This window comes from Neolamprologus brichardi, chromosome 5 (genome assembly GCF_056152115.1).
Source record: "Neolamprologus brichardi isolate AB-2024 chromosome 5, ASM5615211v1, whole genome shotgun sequence".
NCBI classification, from domain to species: Eukaryota; Metazoa; Chordata; class Actinopteri; order Cichliformes; family Cichlidae; genus Neolamprologus; species Neolamprologus brichardi.
In genome coordinates, this window is record NC_142108.1 from 13,064,402 (window position 1) to 13,079,349 (window position 14,948).

Here is a 14,948-nt window from a genome sequence, read left to right on the forward strand (position 1 = left end):
TTCAAATCTGTGATGATCAGTTAAGCACCTCATTTTTAGGAGACTCATCACCGATCGTATAACTGATTGTATATTAAGTACACTAAAGGTAAAGGTCGCCTTTCTGGGAATCACATAAGATAACAATTTACAAATGAAAGCAGAAATGGATAGATTTTTGTTTTCTTCACTTATTTTGAGCACATCATGTTCCATCGTTATTTGCACAAAAGATGGAAAAATCAGGTAATCTTTACTTTCATATTATGAGTAACTTCGAAGTAAGTGACACAAAGGTTTGTTGCTGTTCCGGGTGCAACTAAGTAAATCATTTTAATTACTTTCTTCTTTATAAATAGTTTTCATTTTAATTCTAAACCTATTTATCCTATTGGCCATTATGGGGATAAAAGAAAATGCACCATCTTCCATCTCTTAAGATTTTGCATATTGGGACACAATAAAAAAATCAATCTAGAACATCAATCAAACTTCAATGAACTGAAGCAATGCTGTAAGGAAGATCAGGCCAAAATTCCTCCACAACAAGGAAAGTTATACAGAGTCATAGAGAAAATGATTATCATTGCTGCTGAAAGTGTTTCTACAAGCTATTGAAACATGAACTTACTTTTTCACATTCTTACGTTTTATTAATTGAATAAATAACAGTGCAGTGTTGTTTATCTGAGGTTTTATTTAAATCATTATTTGAACCTGGTAAGAATCACATTTGTTAAAAAATGACATCCTGATAAATATCGTAATATAAGACGTGTGAGTTAACTGTTGCCTCCTACAGGATTCGACTGCACAAACATGCAGAGGGGAACAGCCATTGTGGTTCATAGTTCAGTTAGGTTCATTGATTTTGACACAAGAGTTCCTAAATAGTGCTAACTCCATAAAGGCAGCACAGATTACAAAAATAAAGTTTTGAAAAAAAAAAGTAATTTGACTAAAATGTACAGAATGGACTCATGATTATAGATTTCATCTGCATGTAAGTGAAAAAACATGAAAAGCAAGAAAGATCATACAAAGAGACCCCAACAGCTGGCTTCTATCAGTAACTACTTATTTCAAATACTGAAAAAAATCTCAAAACATCCCTTTTTCTTTCTTCATTTTCAGCTGTTTCCACTGCGGCAAGCTCACAAACTCATCTTTGGTCATTTCAAAGACGGTGGTGAAGTCAGAGTCAGAGAGGTATTTCTGCAAATGAGGTGACAAAGTTTAGTGAGTGATGGCACATGTGTTATTTTTTGAGCTGCAGAGTTTTACTGGTGATGGTTGTAATCATCACTAAATAATGAATAAGCAGATACACGTACAAATCTTGAACGTAAATGTGGAATTTATGGGAAATGGAAACGTTGGGAACGCGCGTACATACCTCTTTCTGTTTCGGGTCAACACCTTCTGGCAGCTCGTTGGCAAGCTTGTTTCTCAAATCGTCAGGTGGGAAAGATTGAAAACTTTTCACACTGTTCCCACCGTTCTGCTCCTAGAAAATCACATTAAAATAACATTTTAGTTTATATTGTATTATTAATCTCAATCTTTGAGTATAGAAATCACAGTACTTTATTAATGCAGGTTCCGGCCCTTATTCTTTACTCCTGTCTCTGAATTATATTAATCACACGTATATTTAAGGCAAAGCCAATAATCACCATGTCGAAACTATCTTCATGGTTTAGTGTCCTGGTTTCCCGTGTACTTAGAGTATAGTGATGAATTGATTGTCACAACAACAGTTGCCTGAAGGTGCTTTATATTGTGATGGCTTTCATGGTTTTGATTGTGTTTTCTTTGTGCTTGGTTTCAGTTGGATTTCTGTTTGTTTTGTAAACAGTCCCTAATCAGTTTATTTCCTTACCTTCATTGTGAACTTTTGTTTGGCCTTTAAGATTCATATTCTTTATTTTGTATTTTGGTTTCTGATCATGTTTAGAGCATTTATATTTATTTACTTGTTTTAGTTTGTCCCTGCCTCCTCAGTGTCCTTTTGCATATTGTTGTCAAGTCTTCTCCAGAATAGCTCTTGTTTTGTTTTGTGAGTCATTTCGCTCTTGTGCTTTGTCCTTATTTTTATTTTGTCTCACTGTCCTTGATTAGTTTCACCTGAGTCTTGTTGCTCTTATGTTTCCACTTTCGCTGATCTCTGGTGCCCATTTAAAGCTCCAGTTTGCTTGTTCTATTTATTGTGTTGTCCACTTAGTTGTGTGTCTGTGGCAGTACACGCCCAGTGCTCCCAGTTACTTACCTGGCTTTGCTCTTTGTGTTTGGATTCTTGGATTTTGATTCATCAGCAATAAATATTTTGAACTTTTGCCTTCTGTTTCCTACACCTGAGGGTCTAATATAGCTACACTCCACACTGCAGATTATGATATGAAGGTCTATAAATGTTAAATCTTTTAAATCCAATAATTCATGAGCTAAAACTTCATGCTAACATAGAACTTTGTTGCAAGTTTTAACCTAAACAGAGTTTGAGAAATGAATAAAACTTTACATACTGCAACAGTAACATTAACAGGTGATGCTGTATCTCCAAACTCCTTCTTCAGCTCCTCATAGCTCTTTCCTGACTGAAAGAGAGAAATATTTGTAAGATTATTTTAATTATAAATGGAAATCCACATTTCAGCTCAAAAGCATAACACTGACACTCCATTTGGTGGGATCCCAGGCTGTAAACCACCCAGTGAAGGTGGGTGGCTCGAAGCCTTGCTTGATCAAGACAATGGGGGTGTGTGGATCTCTGTCACCCGGGTGGGTCTGCAGATATTCTTGGCTGGTTGTCAGTGCCTCTTTGCGCTCCTCCTCATTTGCGTCTTTACCGATCCAGATAAACACCTGAGAGAAAAAAGGAGAATAAGCAGGATGTGATTAAAGTGGTGGAGTTTATTTATTTCGTTGTTATGTTCTTATTAATAACCTGACAAAAATCCTACCTGGTCCCATGTGTCCAGTAGCATGACATCATCCTCGCTGAGGTCATCCTGTATGAAGTGAGTCACCTCAGTCACAATGAAACGCCCTGTCTTATTGGAGCATTCAAACAGGCGTGGCTTATGGTCCAAAACTACCTGCTGCAATCTGCGGATGGCACATAACCAAGTGAAAGCAAACATATAGAAAAGTCACACTTGAAGCTGTTGGTTCACCTGTTCATACTATCCTCACCTCTTGTCACTTGCATAGGGAGCTTTCCCCCCAAGCAGTTCCCAGAATTCAATGGGCTCCTGACCCTCTGCAATAATCTCTTCAGAGCCTCGTGGTGAGTTCTGGCTGATTGCTGAGCTGACCTCTTTCGCCATGGCTCTCTCATCTCCACTTGATCCCTGGTTTACAAAAAGATGCCACCCCCGACCCCAGAGCTCATCAATAGGCCTATATTTTGCTAAAAATGTTCATTTTATTTGGTTTAATCTGGCTTTTAGAAAACGAGGGAAATCTTGTGACATGTTTGTTATTCTTATGAAGGAAAGTCATGAGTGCTGAGTCAGCAGCTGGTAGAGATGAACTGTTTGACTCAGCAAAACCACAGCAAAGGCAGATGCTCACCGACAGACAGACTGAAAAGCCAATGAGTCCTAGTACTTTGATATATATACTATATGCTCAAAAAAATACATCCAACCAGTTATATTCATTCATGGTTATTGACCATCAATTTGTTTCCTTAACAGCCTCCACTTTTCTAATGAGAAGCCACAAGAGTATTAGCTATCATAAGCCCTGATGAGAGATGCTAAGGTCTGACTTTCGGTTCCACCCAAAAAGTGCAGAGGCCTGTCTGGGCATGCTGAGTTAGTCAGCTCCAAACTGTTAGAAACAATTTCTTTACAGTCCTTACAGCACACTTACATTAAAATCTTAATAAAAACCAAAAATTACTATCTGTACATTACTTTATTCTTTTTTTGGAGGAAGGACATCCACCATTAAACTCTTCTAAATCAAACGTGGAGCTACCACTGTTGCAACCCCTTCAGACAAGGGAGCGGCTGGTTTTACTGTTTCTAATTAATTCAGAGAAAATTTACATGCTTGTTATTCTTACTAAACTTAGGGTACCTAAACCTTAAATACTGTTCATTCAGGTGCCTTTAAAAATCAGTTTGATAAGAATATTTTACTCATTAGCCCTTAAAGCTTCATTGTAAAGCCACATTGTTGAATACTGCAAGAACCCGTCATCTGTTCCTATTTTCTATGTAAAGGTGATAGACAGAAGGGGATTTTTATTAGTTTCTTTTCGGCAAAGGGACCTCACCTATCCACCCAAAACTCAGACTTTCAAAATGACTATTCTCTTAATTTAGAAAAATGTTTTTTTTTAAATACCGTGTGAAATGTGACTCACCCCTCACTGTGAAGAAAGAAATCTCCCCAAATAGCTAGACATTTCTCTCCAGATATCTTTCATTATGAATTATATTACATTAAAGAAGTAAGTGACAAAACTGCTCTAAAGGGCCTGTCAGTTTCTCTGTCTAAAATAAAGTTGTATCTTTTACCTTTCCGCACCAGAGATACATTCCTGTTTGGCTCTTGAGCAAAAACACATCACCGGAATTTAGAGAGGTGGCCAGGGCTGGGACCTCGATGGTTTTTGTGTTAAACTGGTCAGTCCCATGAACCTGGAACAATCTCACTGGAGGCTCAGGTTCTGAAGATCCTTTTCTAGATGTGCCGCCCTAAAGGGAAGAACAAAAATATCCTGTACAGAGTAGCACTTTGTAATAGGGCAAGCCACAAATGGTGTGATTCCCATAGAATTTAATAGCATTTCAATGTATGTCATCTATAATCACAATGTAGATTAACAATTAACAATTTAACATCAAGTTGGTAAAAGTTCAACTTTTTACAGATAAAAAAGGAAAGGAGACATTATACTGTCATTTTCCATAACTATATCTAATGCATAACTAATTTGAAGCTAATGCTAATGAATGCATACTATCAGGGAATTTACTGGAAGAACAACCAAAATTTCTCCATCTTCAACTTTAAATGTGTTGTACTTTGCAGGGGGTTTTTTTTGTAAAAATGACAAAAAGAAAGCAAATAAATGATTAAACTGTGCAAATGAAAAAGCATATATACATACATATATATATATATATATATATATATATATATATATATATATATATATATATATATATATCATATTCAATAATTTATTGTTGATTCTCTTGTGTCCAAGTCTGGGTTCGCATGTCATTTTGCAGTAATTTTAACTGGAAATAAAAAATATGAATTAAGATTTGGCTCCATCAGTATAAAAGATCACATGGACCTATGCTTGTTTTTTCTTATAAGTAGAAAAGGGAGAACAATTATTAGCACATTTTTATATGCAATGTAAGGGCGTGTCCTTTCATATTTTATATGTAATATACAAGGACAGTTGAATTGTGAAACATATTGATGCACACCAGAGTAAATGTACAATAAAAAAAAAAAACGCTCAAGTAAGACACCAGTAATTTAAATTACTTGCAGTATAATTTGTGTCTCTTTTCATTAAACAGTAACGTTGTAAAAACTGAATGATTCTCTTCTTATTCTAGAGTATCTAACAGTGAGGATTTATAGGTAAATATAATTTCATTGTAATGCATTGAAATTCCACTTAGTTTTAGGGAAATTCTACCTACCATATCATGTATCATAAAGTGTTACCCTGTACTGTTACAAAACCAGAAGTGGGGTGTTTATGTTTCAAATGAAATAAGGGTAAGTTGAGAGAAGAGTCTTACTTCAAAGATAACCAGTTTTCCTTTGAAAATTGCCATGAAGTGTCTCGGCTCCCTGCCCATAGTTACTCTCACTTGAACGGGCTCTCCGTTGTACTTTTGATCTAAGCTCACAGCCTGGAAAGCCGAGGCAGCCAGCTCGTCCTGTGTCGCATGACGCCCCTGAAATTTCAAGTGACACAGTAGTGTAATCTCATATGGTACAGTGACACATACAAAGTTTAGGTGTGTGATTGTGAATTGCTTTAACTGTGACCTCACCTGCCACATATAGAGCAGGTAGCACTTCTTGTTGTTAACCAAGTAAGTGTAGAGGATCAGGTAGCAGTCTCCTCCATAGAAGTATCCATACCACTGGGGGTCCACAGGGGCTAGCTCCAGATTTTCAATTCTCCACACCTGGGCAGGTCAAAAGTAAATTAACATGGAATATCTGCACTTTCTCTGTGAAATCACCAACATGAATGTTTAATTTGAAGAGCTGAAAGCTTCAAACAGACCAGAGAGCAGCATCAGCAGTACTTGATTTTCTCCTGATATGAAGTTTTAAAATCTGTAAGTATGTTAGCGACCCCGTGAGGCTACACCGGTAATTACACCATAAGGAGGGGAAAATAGGTGGTTGAAGGACAGAAAGCAGTCTTTCCTGTTCTTTAATTCTGATTAAACAAATAAACAAATAATAACAGAATTCTGTGTGGTTTGAAGAGGCCCACAGGTTTGAGACTGATTACAGCATAATCACGTCATCATTGCTGGTTTTACAAAGTAGGCTGTCACACAGAATGGGGACTTTTAGATACTTAGCATGAGATCTTTACAATTGCCAAACAAATATATTTTGTTTATTTATTTTTGGTGATATATCTGTGAAACCATGTTCAAATGACACCATGAGATTATTGGTAGGTTTTTAATGACTGATTGTTACATTTGATGGACTGTTTATGATGTGGGAGGAGTTTTTGATGCAGAGGACTGTTTGATGCAACTGCTGCAATTGTTTACTGATAAAAAAGTTAAATATAGAGTTAATTTATTCCTATACCTCTACTTGACCTGTGCCATCGTCCACCATCCTCTCTTGTGCAGCAACCTCTGGCTGGGCGTGCATCAATGAAGCATCAAATTTCTCCTGTGTGACATGAGCTAAAGAAAATATGATGATAAAGCAATATTATAAAGATACTGTGATCAAAAGTAACTTGTATGTAGGTTTGTTTTATTTTAAAATCTGAAGACTTCTTTGTTATATGTGTGTGTGTGTTTCTTTCCCCTCCTCAGAATTCACAGCTACACGTACCGATCCTTCCTTTTGTGTTCACTTTTCCCAGACCTTGAGTCTGGTCTTTCACAGTCCACCTCTGGAACAGCTGCTTGAAGAGAGCTGACTCTGCCCCATCATTCACTGTCTCCACATTTGTAGTGATCGGGTAGTTTTTCGCTTTAATGAAGTCCTACGACAGCAATTCAATTACAACAGAGGAAATAAATATGACACCTTTCATCAGTTAGGTAAAAGCTCTTAACTGTTCCTCTCACCAAAGCTCTGGTCATAGCGGCCTGTCTTTCTTCTTTGTTTGCTTTCTTCCCCTTCCACACAAAGATCTTTACCCCTCCCTGGTCCAGGATGTAGGAGTCCTAAAATAATAAGATTATTCGTAGTAATTTTACAAAACTAAGTCATTATATTTTAGTAAATATGGGGTTTTAGCTCTAGCTCATTGTTGTGGTTAAATATTAATGTGTATATTTGTTTTTTGTTTAACGGCTCACATCATGGTTAAGAAGATCCTGAACTAGTGGTCTCGTAGCAACTTCTGTGACCCTCATCTGGCCGTCTGCATCTGAGACCCTGAAATGAAAGTCGTTAACAAATAAAATAGTGCAAAATTGAATCTTAACATAGATATGGTATCAGTTGTCGGTGAGCTTCTGACTGGTAAAGTGTGAGTTGTCCCTTCTGTTCTTGGTCAACTGCTTCATCAGGAGGTCCGTCCTTCAGCGCTACGGTTCTTTCTCCAAGCGTCTCTGTCATGAGCTCCATGGCCTGAGGAGAACTGCTCTCAGCTTCACCCTCCACCACTCTGATCTCTGCCCGACCTCCTCTCTCTCTGTCTCGGATGTCTTGGGCTAGCAACATGCCCTGGGAAACAGCAAAGTAACAGTTTACTTCTACATACTGGACACTCAGTACCGTAATCTGCAGTAATATCTTATTTTCAAAAGTATTTTTAAAGTACAAGCTATCGCAGTGTCCAAGAGTTGGGAAGCTGGAATATAATTTGGTCAATTCCTCAGATAAACCTTGTTTTAAACATCCTATTAAACATGTAAAAACATGTGAGTTGGTGTTGTGAGCACTGCAGAAACAGACATCCTGGCAGAAATAAACTGTTAAACTGTTTTGTGTGTGCTTCTTAGATCAGAATCCCCTTTTTCTTTATTCCTTGGTGTGTGTTGGCCTTAAAATAAGTCATATTCGAATTAACATTATGTACCTGTACTTCACTTCCAGCCTTGTACTTTGTCTTTTTTTTAACTGTGTTTTTAATGCGCACCTGTATTTCTCCACTTTTAAATCAGCGTTATCATGCCACGTTTGCTTGTCCGAACATGTGAGCTTACTATTTAATAAATATGACTGAATCACCTACAGAATAAAATTACAATATGCAAATATTCACTAGATAAAGGGTCTTTATGATTTAAAAGTTTGAGTCACTTTTGCAATGATATTATCTGTATCTTAGTTTCTTCCTGCAGAGCATTTAACCCTCTGCAGGAAGAAGGAAATGAGCTTTAACTGTGCACACCCACAACTCTTCATGGCAGATTTCATAATGATACTTAACTGGCAAAATAAGTAAAAGTATTAAATATTACATACATAAAGCACAGAGTATAGAGGTTTTAATATGAGTAATTTAGATTAACTGAACCTGTAACTACACGATACCGGTACAGTTAAGGTGAGGCTAAAGGTTACTCATCACAAGCCCTTTTAGCACATGCTTTTCTTATTTCTTCTTAAATGTATATTACAGTATGAGTATCCCATCCAACAGCACTGTTACACTTAAAAAATAAAATCTTACTTTGAGCCTTTCCTGTCTGTTACTCTTTTGTCCGTTCCACTGAATGATGTTCTTGCCCAAGTCCAGCAAAAACACATCTGAAAGGTTAAAACTCTTCCAGCTCATCTCCACCTGAAAGAATAAAGCATAAAGCAATCTTTCTGTAAGATATAATCTGTCCAGTAATGTTATATAACTGCTTTGAAGTATGGCTCACCTCCTTGGCAATCACCCTTTTCTTTCCTTTCACATGGAGCAGTCTCTTCACATCATATGTGTTGGTTTCAGTGTGTCTCATGCCTGATGCAACACCGCCTTTCTTGTAGCTAAAAATATTGGCATGATAATTGTTGTTGTTTCTTTTACTTTATATTAATAACTACTGTGCTGGCATTCACTCACATTATTCCTTGTTTGAAGTAGCCCTTGAAAGTGTCAGATTCGTGGTCCTGGACCTCTCGGTACTGAACCGGGGAAGAGCCCAAAAATTCATCGAGCTGTACGGTGTAAATAGCAGCAGAACCCTGCTCATCCTGAGTGGACTGTGAGCCGATCCAGTAGTGGATATTATAAGACAGAGAGTTGCCCACCTTCTGGGTCTGGAGAAGTGCATAATTGTGTCAAGACTGTAGTGTATAGCAGGAATCAGAGTATTTAGTTACCACTGACTACTCAAAGAACAAAACTAAATGGAAAAGTGTTGAAAACCAACAGCAGAATTAACTACATAATATGCAGTCCTTGAATCTAACAGTGTAATAGTGCATCAGTGGCCATCACAGACTTACAAACAGAAGCACATAGCAGTCGCCTTCAAAAAAGCTTCCGTAAGATTTCTCAGGAACTTGAATCAGCTCCATTTTCTGTTGCACAACAACAAAAACATAGTGTCTTTATTTTCATGTTCACCAAACACATCTATGCATCAGATTTAACAACTACTTCAATCATCACTGCCAGGACAAACAGCTAAATTAGATTTTTTTTTTTTTAAACAGCTACAATATTATAATTGTCAATATTGCAGCAATTAAAATTACCTCAATTCTCCAGATTATAATCCCAGGGCTGCGGGTTACTGCTCGAAATGTTTGGTCCATGTTGCCTGGATGCACTCAGTTTCAGTGGCACTTTGGAAGCTTAGTTTTCCTTTTCTGAAAGAGTAAACTGTTATTTTAGTGCACTGAAGATAATTTCCTTCTTTACAAACTTATTTACAAACTACAAACCAATTCAAAATCATGTGAAATACTGTTTAAATCTCATAATGCAAGAATTATCTAGCCATACATACCCTGTATCCTTGTCTGTAGAGGTTCCTCTAAGCTTATATGATCTTCCAACAGCTGATTTTCCGACTGATAGCCAGAGACCCTCAGTTCTCATCCTGATAGTACTCTGAAAACATTTGCATCACTTTGCATGTTTCAGGAGCTTACAGAGCATTCTGCCCAATCATTGAGGAAGAAGCGAAATCCTGTAGGCAAATGTGCTGAGAAAAAATGAAAAAAAGGATTGGCTCATATTCAAATAGACACACAGTAACTCTGACCAACACGTCTATTAGTTTCCCGGCCCACTCGGCCCAAGACTACCACATTAGCACCATATATGGATACCTGTGAGTACATAAACTGTGTGTTAGTAAAACACGTGATAATGAGCTTACAGGAGGATGGAAAAGTATGATATTCTGTAACTGTGCAGCGGACAGAATAATATTGTAGTACTACAAATTGTGTTGTAGTATCTGATGATATGTTACTGCTAATTACTGCTACTGGTAATAATAATAATTAGCTTTCTATATCATATCATTATATAATAATGTATAGTTTCTATCTTGTACAAAAATACTGTAGAATAACATTACAAATGAATAATAAATATATACAGTGCAGCTGATAAAACAGTGCAGCTGATAAAAACAAGTTTTAACTTTTAATAGCAGATTTATGACAATTTTATTCACAGTGATGAGTTCATTAACACTGGGATGACGTCAGTGGGGAAACTTGGATCACACGGTGCAACAAAGAAGTTTGACAAAACTTCAGATTGTAAAGGACTTGCTGTAGTTGCTCATAACCTTAACATCAATTATTTATTTATATTATTAGCAGTAATAGCTACAATAGGAATTGGCTCTATGGTGTAACTTAAATACTCACAAATAAATATGATTATTGTAACTTTATTTTCTATGCTTTGTTTCAGGAAGTGATGACTGCTGTTTGGTACTGTGGACCCATCCTCCTGAGTGAGTCGGGACCTGCCAACATCAGGACATTTTCTTTTAACTAAACTGTCCTCTTAGAGTCTGACGGTGTTCAGAGAATTAAATATTTAAATATTTAAGAGACTGCATGCCGCCATCCGAAATCCATCCTTCCTCGGTGCTAATGCTGTACACGTTATTCAGCAGCACCACATTTAGTCTGCTTGATCTACATTGTTTCCAAAAGACAGAATATAATACATGTCATGTGCTGAAATCATGCCATGGGCATTATATTTGAATGTAAGAGTGTGATTGCCAGTATAGACACACCTACCATTGCTGGCTCATGTAAAGTGGTTTTTATTTGTGGGATACCAGCAGCTGAACAGTTCTGTAGAAGCAGGAGTGGCTCATTATAAGTCACTTTTTTCACTTTAGTGATTTTTTCACTTTCCCTCATGTCATTAATGGTAGAAGATACCCACCAGATTTAGGCTCTGATCACATAACAGGGACAGAAAGAGTATCGAATTCATGTGAAATCACAGGATAAGAATGAATAGTAGTGAAAAAAACGAATGCTTCTTGCTTGAATTTAATGATGAGCATTCATGAGCCCGCCCACTTTTCCTCATTTAACACGAAGGACTACAGGGAAACATTTTCATATCAGCACAAGCACATTACACGTGCCGCTTTTTCACAAACTCACAACACCACATCATTTAATGATACCCTTAACCTTTTTCATAGACATATCTCCACTGATTGTTCTGACTTGAATGTCCTGCTCTGTGTCCTCAGTCATAAAAAAAAGACTCAAATAAATCAACCCGCACAAACAAACCTCAACCGGTAACAGTGCAAAGTGGAGCAAAGCAAAGTCATAAATAAGCCTTGAGCACTGTAAACACAACAGACCTTTAGTTGTAGTCATGCAGAGCGGCAGCTGAAGCATTAGTGGTGTGACCTGAATCATATACATAATTCTGCATTTGGATGTGAAAGCCTCAGAGTCCAACCCTGCGCAACAGAGTGGTAGCAGCAGGAGCAAATTCTTTACAAAATGAAGTAGTTTGATGAGCATGCTAACAGCAGATTTTACCTGTTCAGATACAGGAAAGGAAAAATCCTTGGATTAAACAGGTCACAGAGGAAGTTTCCACACAGCCTGCTCAGTTCTTAGTACACCCACATACATCACCTTTGCAGGGTAACATGATTTGTTAAAAGTAAAGTTTGATGTGCAGAATTGAAATACATTTAAATGAAAGCCATACGCGTAGAGTATATATTCTATTTATCATGTGTGCATGAAAACCCTGAAAGCTTAACCACTACAGTGGGGAGATCCAGTGACATTTTGCTGCCATGGTTTGTATCCACTTGCCCCCTCAGAAAGGGATTCTCAATCCAAATGATCCAAATGAGATCCTGATGGGATCAATGATACGCTTTTACTATCATCAGTAGAGACATTATCAGTGGGCTGGGTGCGAGCCATACTGCATACTGCAGTAGGTCTGTAAATATGAACATGCAAATCGATCCCATTGCGGTCCATAAAGTATGAAAATGCTACTGTTTTGATTAGCAAAATCTATTTACAATTTCATATATACTGGGTGTACTGGATCTACTGGTTTCATTAATTGCCACATGACACACAATCGTGTCATTATACTCATTATATCCATGAGCCATCAGTGTAAAAAGGGATCAAATATTTTGAATCCCACAACTTTTCACACATGGCTTTATGTAACCTACAAAATCAAACAAACAAAGAATAACACCCCCTCAAAATTCATGAAGGATATACCTGTAAAACTGGAAGAATATATTATAACATTCATAATTACGGGTGCTCAAAGGTTTAACAGACGACGATATACCACAGGGTTAAATGCAGCGACCCAGTGTTTGACTCTGTCCCCTCTTCACTGCACTATAGTTGTATTTTCTTTAAATGACAGGGGTAAAACAACATACATAGATATAGTTTTAGAGCAAGCTGGAAAAACAAAATAAATACACATTTTAGAAATATGTTTCCATGCCATATCATTAGAGAGGAGACCAGACACATTATCTGCTCATCTTTCCCTGTAATTCACTGCTCTAACTATGGTTTCTGTTATCCAGACGACTGTGAGAGCTAATACAGCTGGAAAACACTGCAGACACACTTGTAATATGACTACATTCAATTCACATTTTATCTCAACAATTTGAGTTAAGAGAAGGGAAGCACATATACGGACCAATCAGACCATTTTAAACAGTGGAGAAAAAGTCGAGCTTTTCTTTAAACTTTGTATTAAATCAGGCTCCACCCTCAGCCACTGCTTTCATATAAACCAGGAAGGAGTACTGCAGTATCAGACATAGGTGACTCAGACATACATAAATAAATATATATATATATATATATATATTTATTTTTATTTATTTTTTATTTTTTTTGCCTGTCCCGTTTGGCTCTTTTGCCATCAGAATTATTGTCTAAAGGCGAAGAAAGATGCCCAACGGATTTTCTTTACCAAATTGACCATCCCAGCTTTGCCGTAATGGTCCATTTGATTCACCTTTTATTCTTTATTTTATTTTCACTTGCTGAATACGGGACAGACTTGACTGGGGGAAAGAAAAGGGAGAAAGAAAGAGGGAAAGAAAAACAGTTGAGAAGAGGGACGGGGGAGAAGGGCAAAAAACAAAAACCAACAGAATAAGCAGAAAAAAAAAAAAAAAATACATATATCGATCACCTGGATCACCTGTTGAGAAAGAAAAAAGAAAACAAGCAGAAGAAAACGAGAGTAATACAATAAACAACATCACAATGATATATGGGAATATGACAGTAAATACTAAATATTAAACATTATTGTGCAGCACGTAAGATCGACAGCACAGTGTGCATTGAGGTAGGAGCCAAAAAGGGTGTAGTTTGTGTGTGTGATCACCCGTGTGTACACCTGTGAGCATGGACGCGCTTGTTTTCTTAAAAGGTTCCTTCATGTAATGATCTGCTAGAGGGTGTGGGGGGCCACTGCCCCGTCCTCCAGGGCATGAAGCAGGTATGGAGGAGATCAAAACTCCATACATCCAGAGGCCCCCAGAACACAAGAGACCAAGGAAGACCAACAGAGGGGCAGCCGTGCCACTGTCCCAGAAAGAGCTGAGGAGAGTCCCAGATGAGGGGTCACCCAGCAGCCACGGAGCAGAAGCCAGGGGGGGTTGCAGCGACGTGCCCGTGAGCTCCGCCGGCAGCCAGCTGTGCCTGAGTGACCGAGCATAAATAAATATATAAATACATGAACACCAAAGAAAAAGAAAAGGAAACCAAAATACTAACGTTTGATAATAAGCTAATGAAGCTGTAGTTTGAATGTGTATGTCACACTTAGTGAAGCTGGATCTTTTGCAGCTGAAATATCTTAGTTCCTAATCACAGCATCTGTCCTCTCGAGACAGATGGTATAACCATGGTACTTGCACTTGCAGCAATGCGCAATACATGTCTCCCTGTGCCTGTGTGGGTACTCTTTTAGTCCTTTGAGTGATCAGTAAGGCCAGGAACGTGCTATATAAAGAGCAGGCAGTTCTAATTGAATAAGCTGTACATAAGCCCTGCATAAATATGCTTATTGATCTATAACAGAGATAGTGCACATGTGGGGGATGTGTAAAGTTAAATGAATCATACTATAGTTATTTATTAGAATGCAATTTTGTGGACATCCATCCATCTGAAGACAGACCTGAAGCCTATCCCATTCGTCACAGAGCGAGTGCCTGGCACACTGTCAGTCCATCACAGTGTTCAGTTGACAATGGGATCACATTGCTTTACAACCAGTGTGCACAGGAGGGTAGATTAAATCAACA

At 37.7% G+C, this 14,948-nt stretch overlaps 1 protein-coding gene across 1 annotated transcript; it reads right to left on the bottom strand.

Annotated features, from left to right (window-relative positions):
• Positions 1 to 666: 666 nt before the first annotated feature.
• On the bottom strand, positions 667 to 10,189 carry avil (advillin). The gene is made up of 20 exons (XM_006784336.3): positions 10,131 to 10,189; positions 9,877 to 9,990; positions 9,625 to 9,699; positions 9,239 to 9,435; positions 9,054 to 9,162; positions 8,858 to 8,968; positions 7,700 to 7,905; positions 7,536 to 7,614; positions 7,302 to 7,400; positions 7,063 to 7,216; positions 6,808 to 6,908; positions 6,021 to 6,158; positions 5,763 to 5,921; positions 4,512 to 4,691; positions 3,175 to 3,332; positions 2,943 to 3,087; positions 2,656 to 2,844; positions 2,505 to 2,576; positions 1,376 to 1,486; positions 667 to 1,194 (listed from the first exon to the last, which is right to left on the bottom strand). The coding sequence occupies exons 2-20, from the start codon at positions 9,934 to 9,936 to the stop codon at positions 1,081 to 1,083; spliced, it is 2,457 nt and encodes an 818-aa protein (XP_006784399.1). The 5' UTR covers positions 9,937 to 9,990; positions 10,131 to 10,189; the 3' UTR covers positions 667 to 1,080.
• Between the last annotated feature and the right edge of the window lie 4,759 nt (positions 10,190 to 14,948).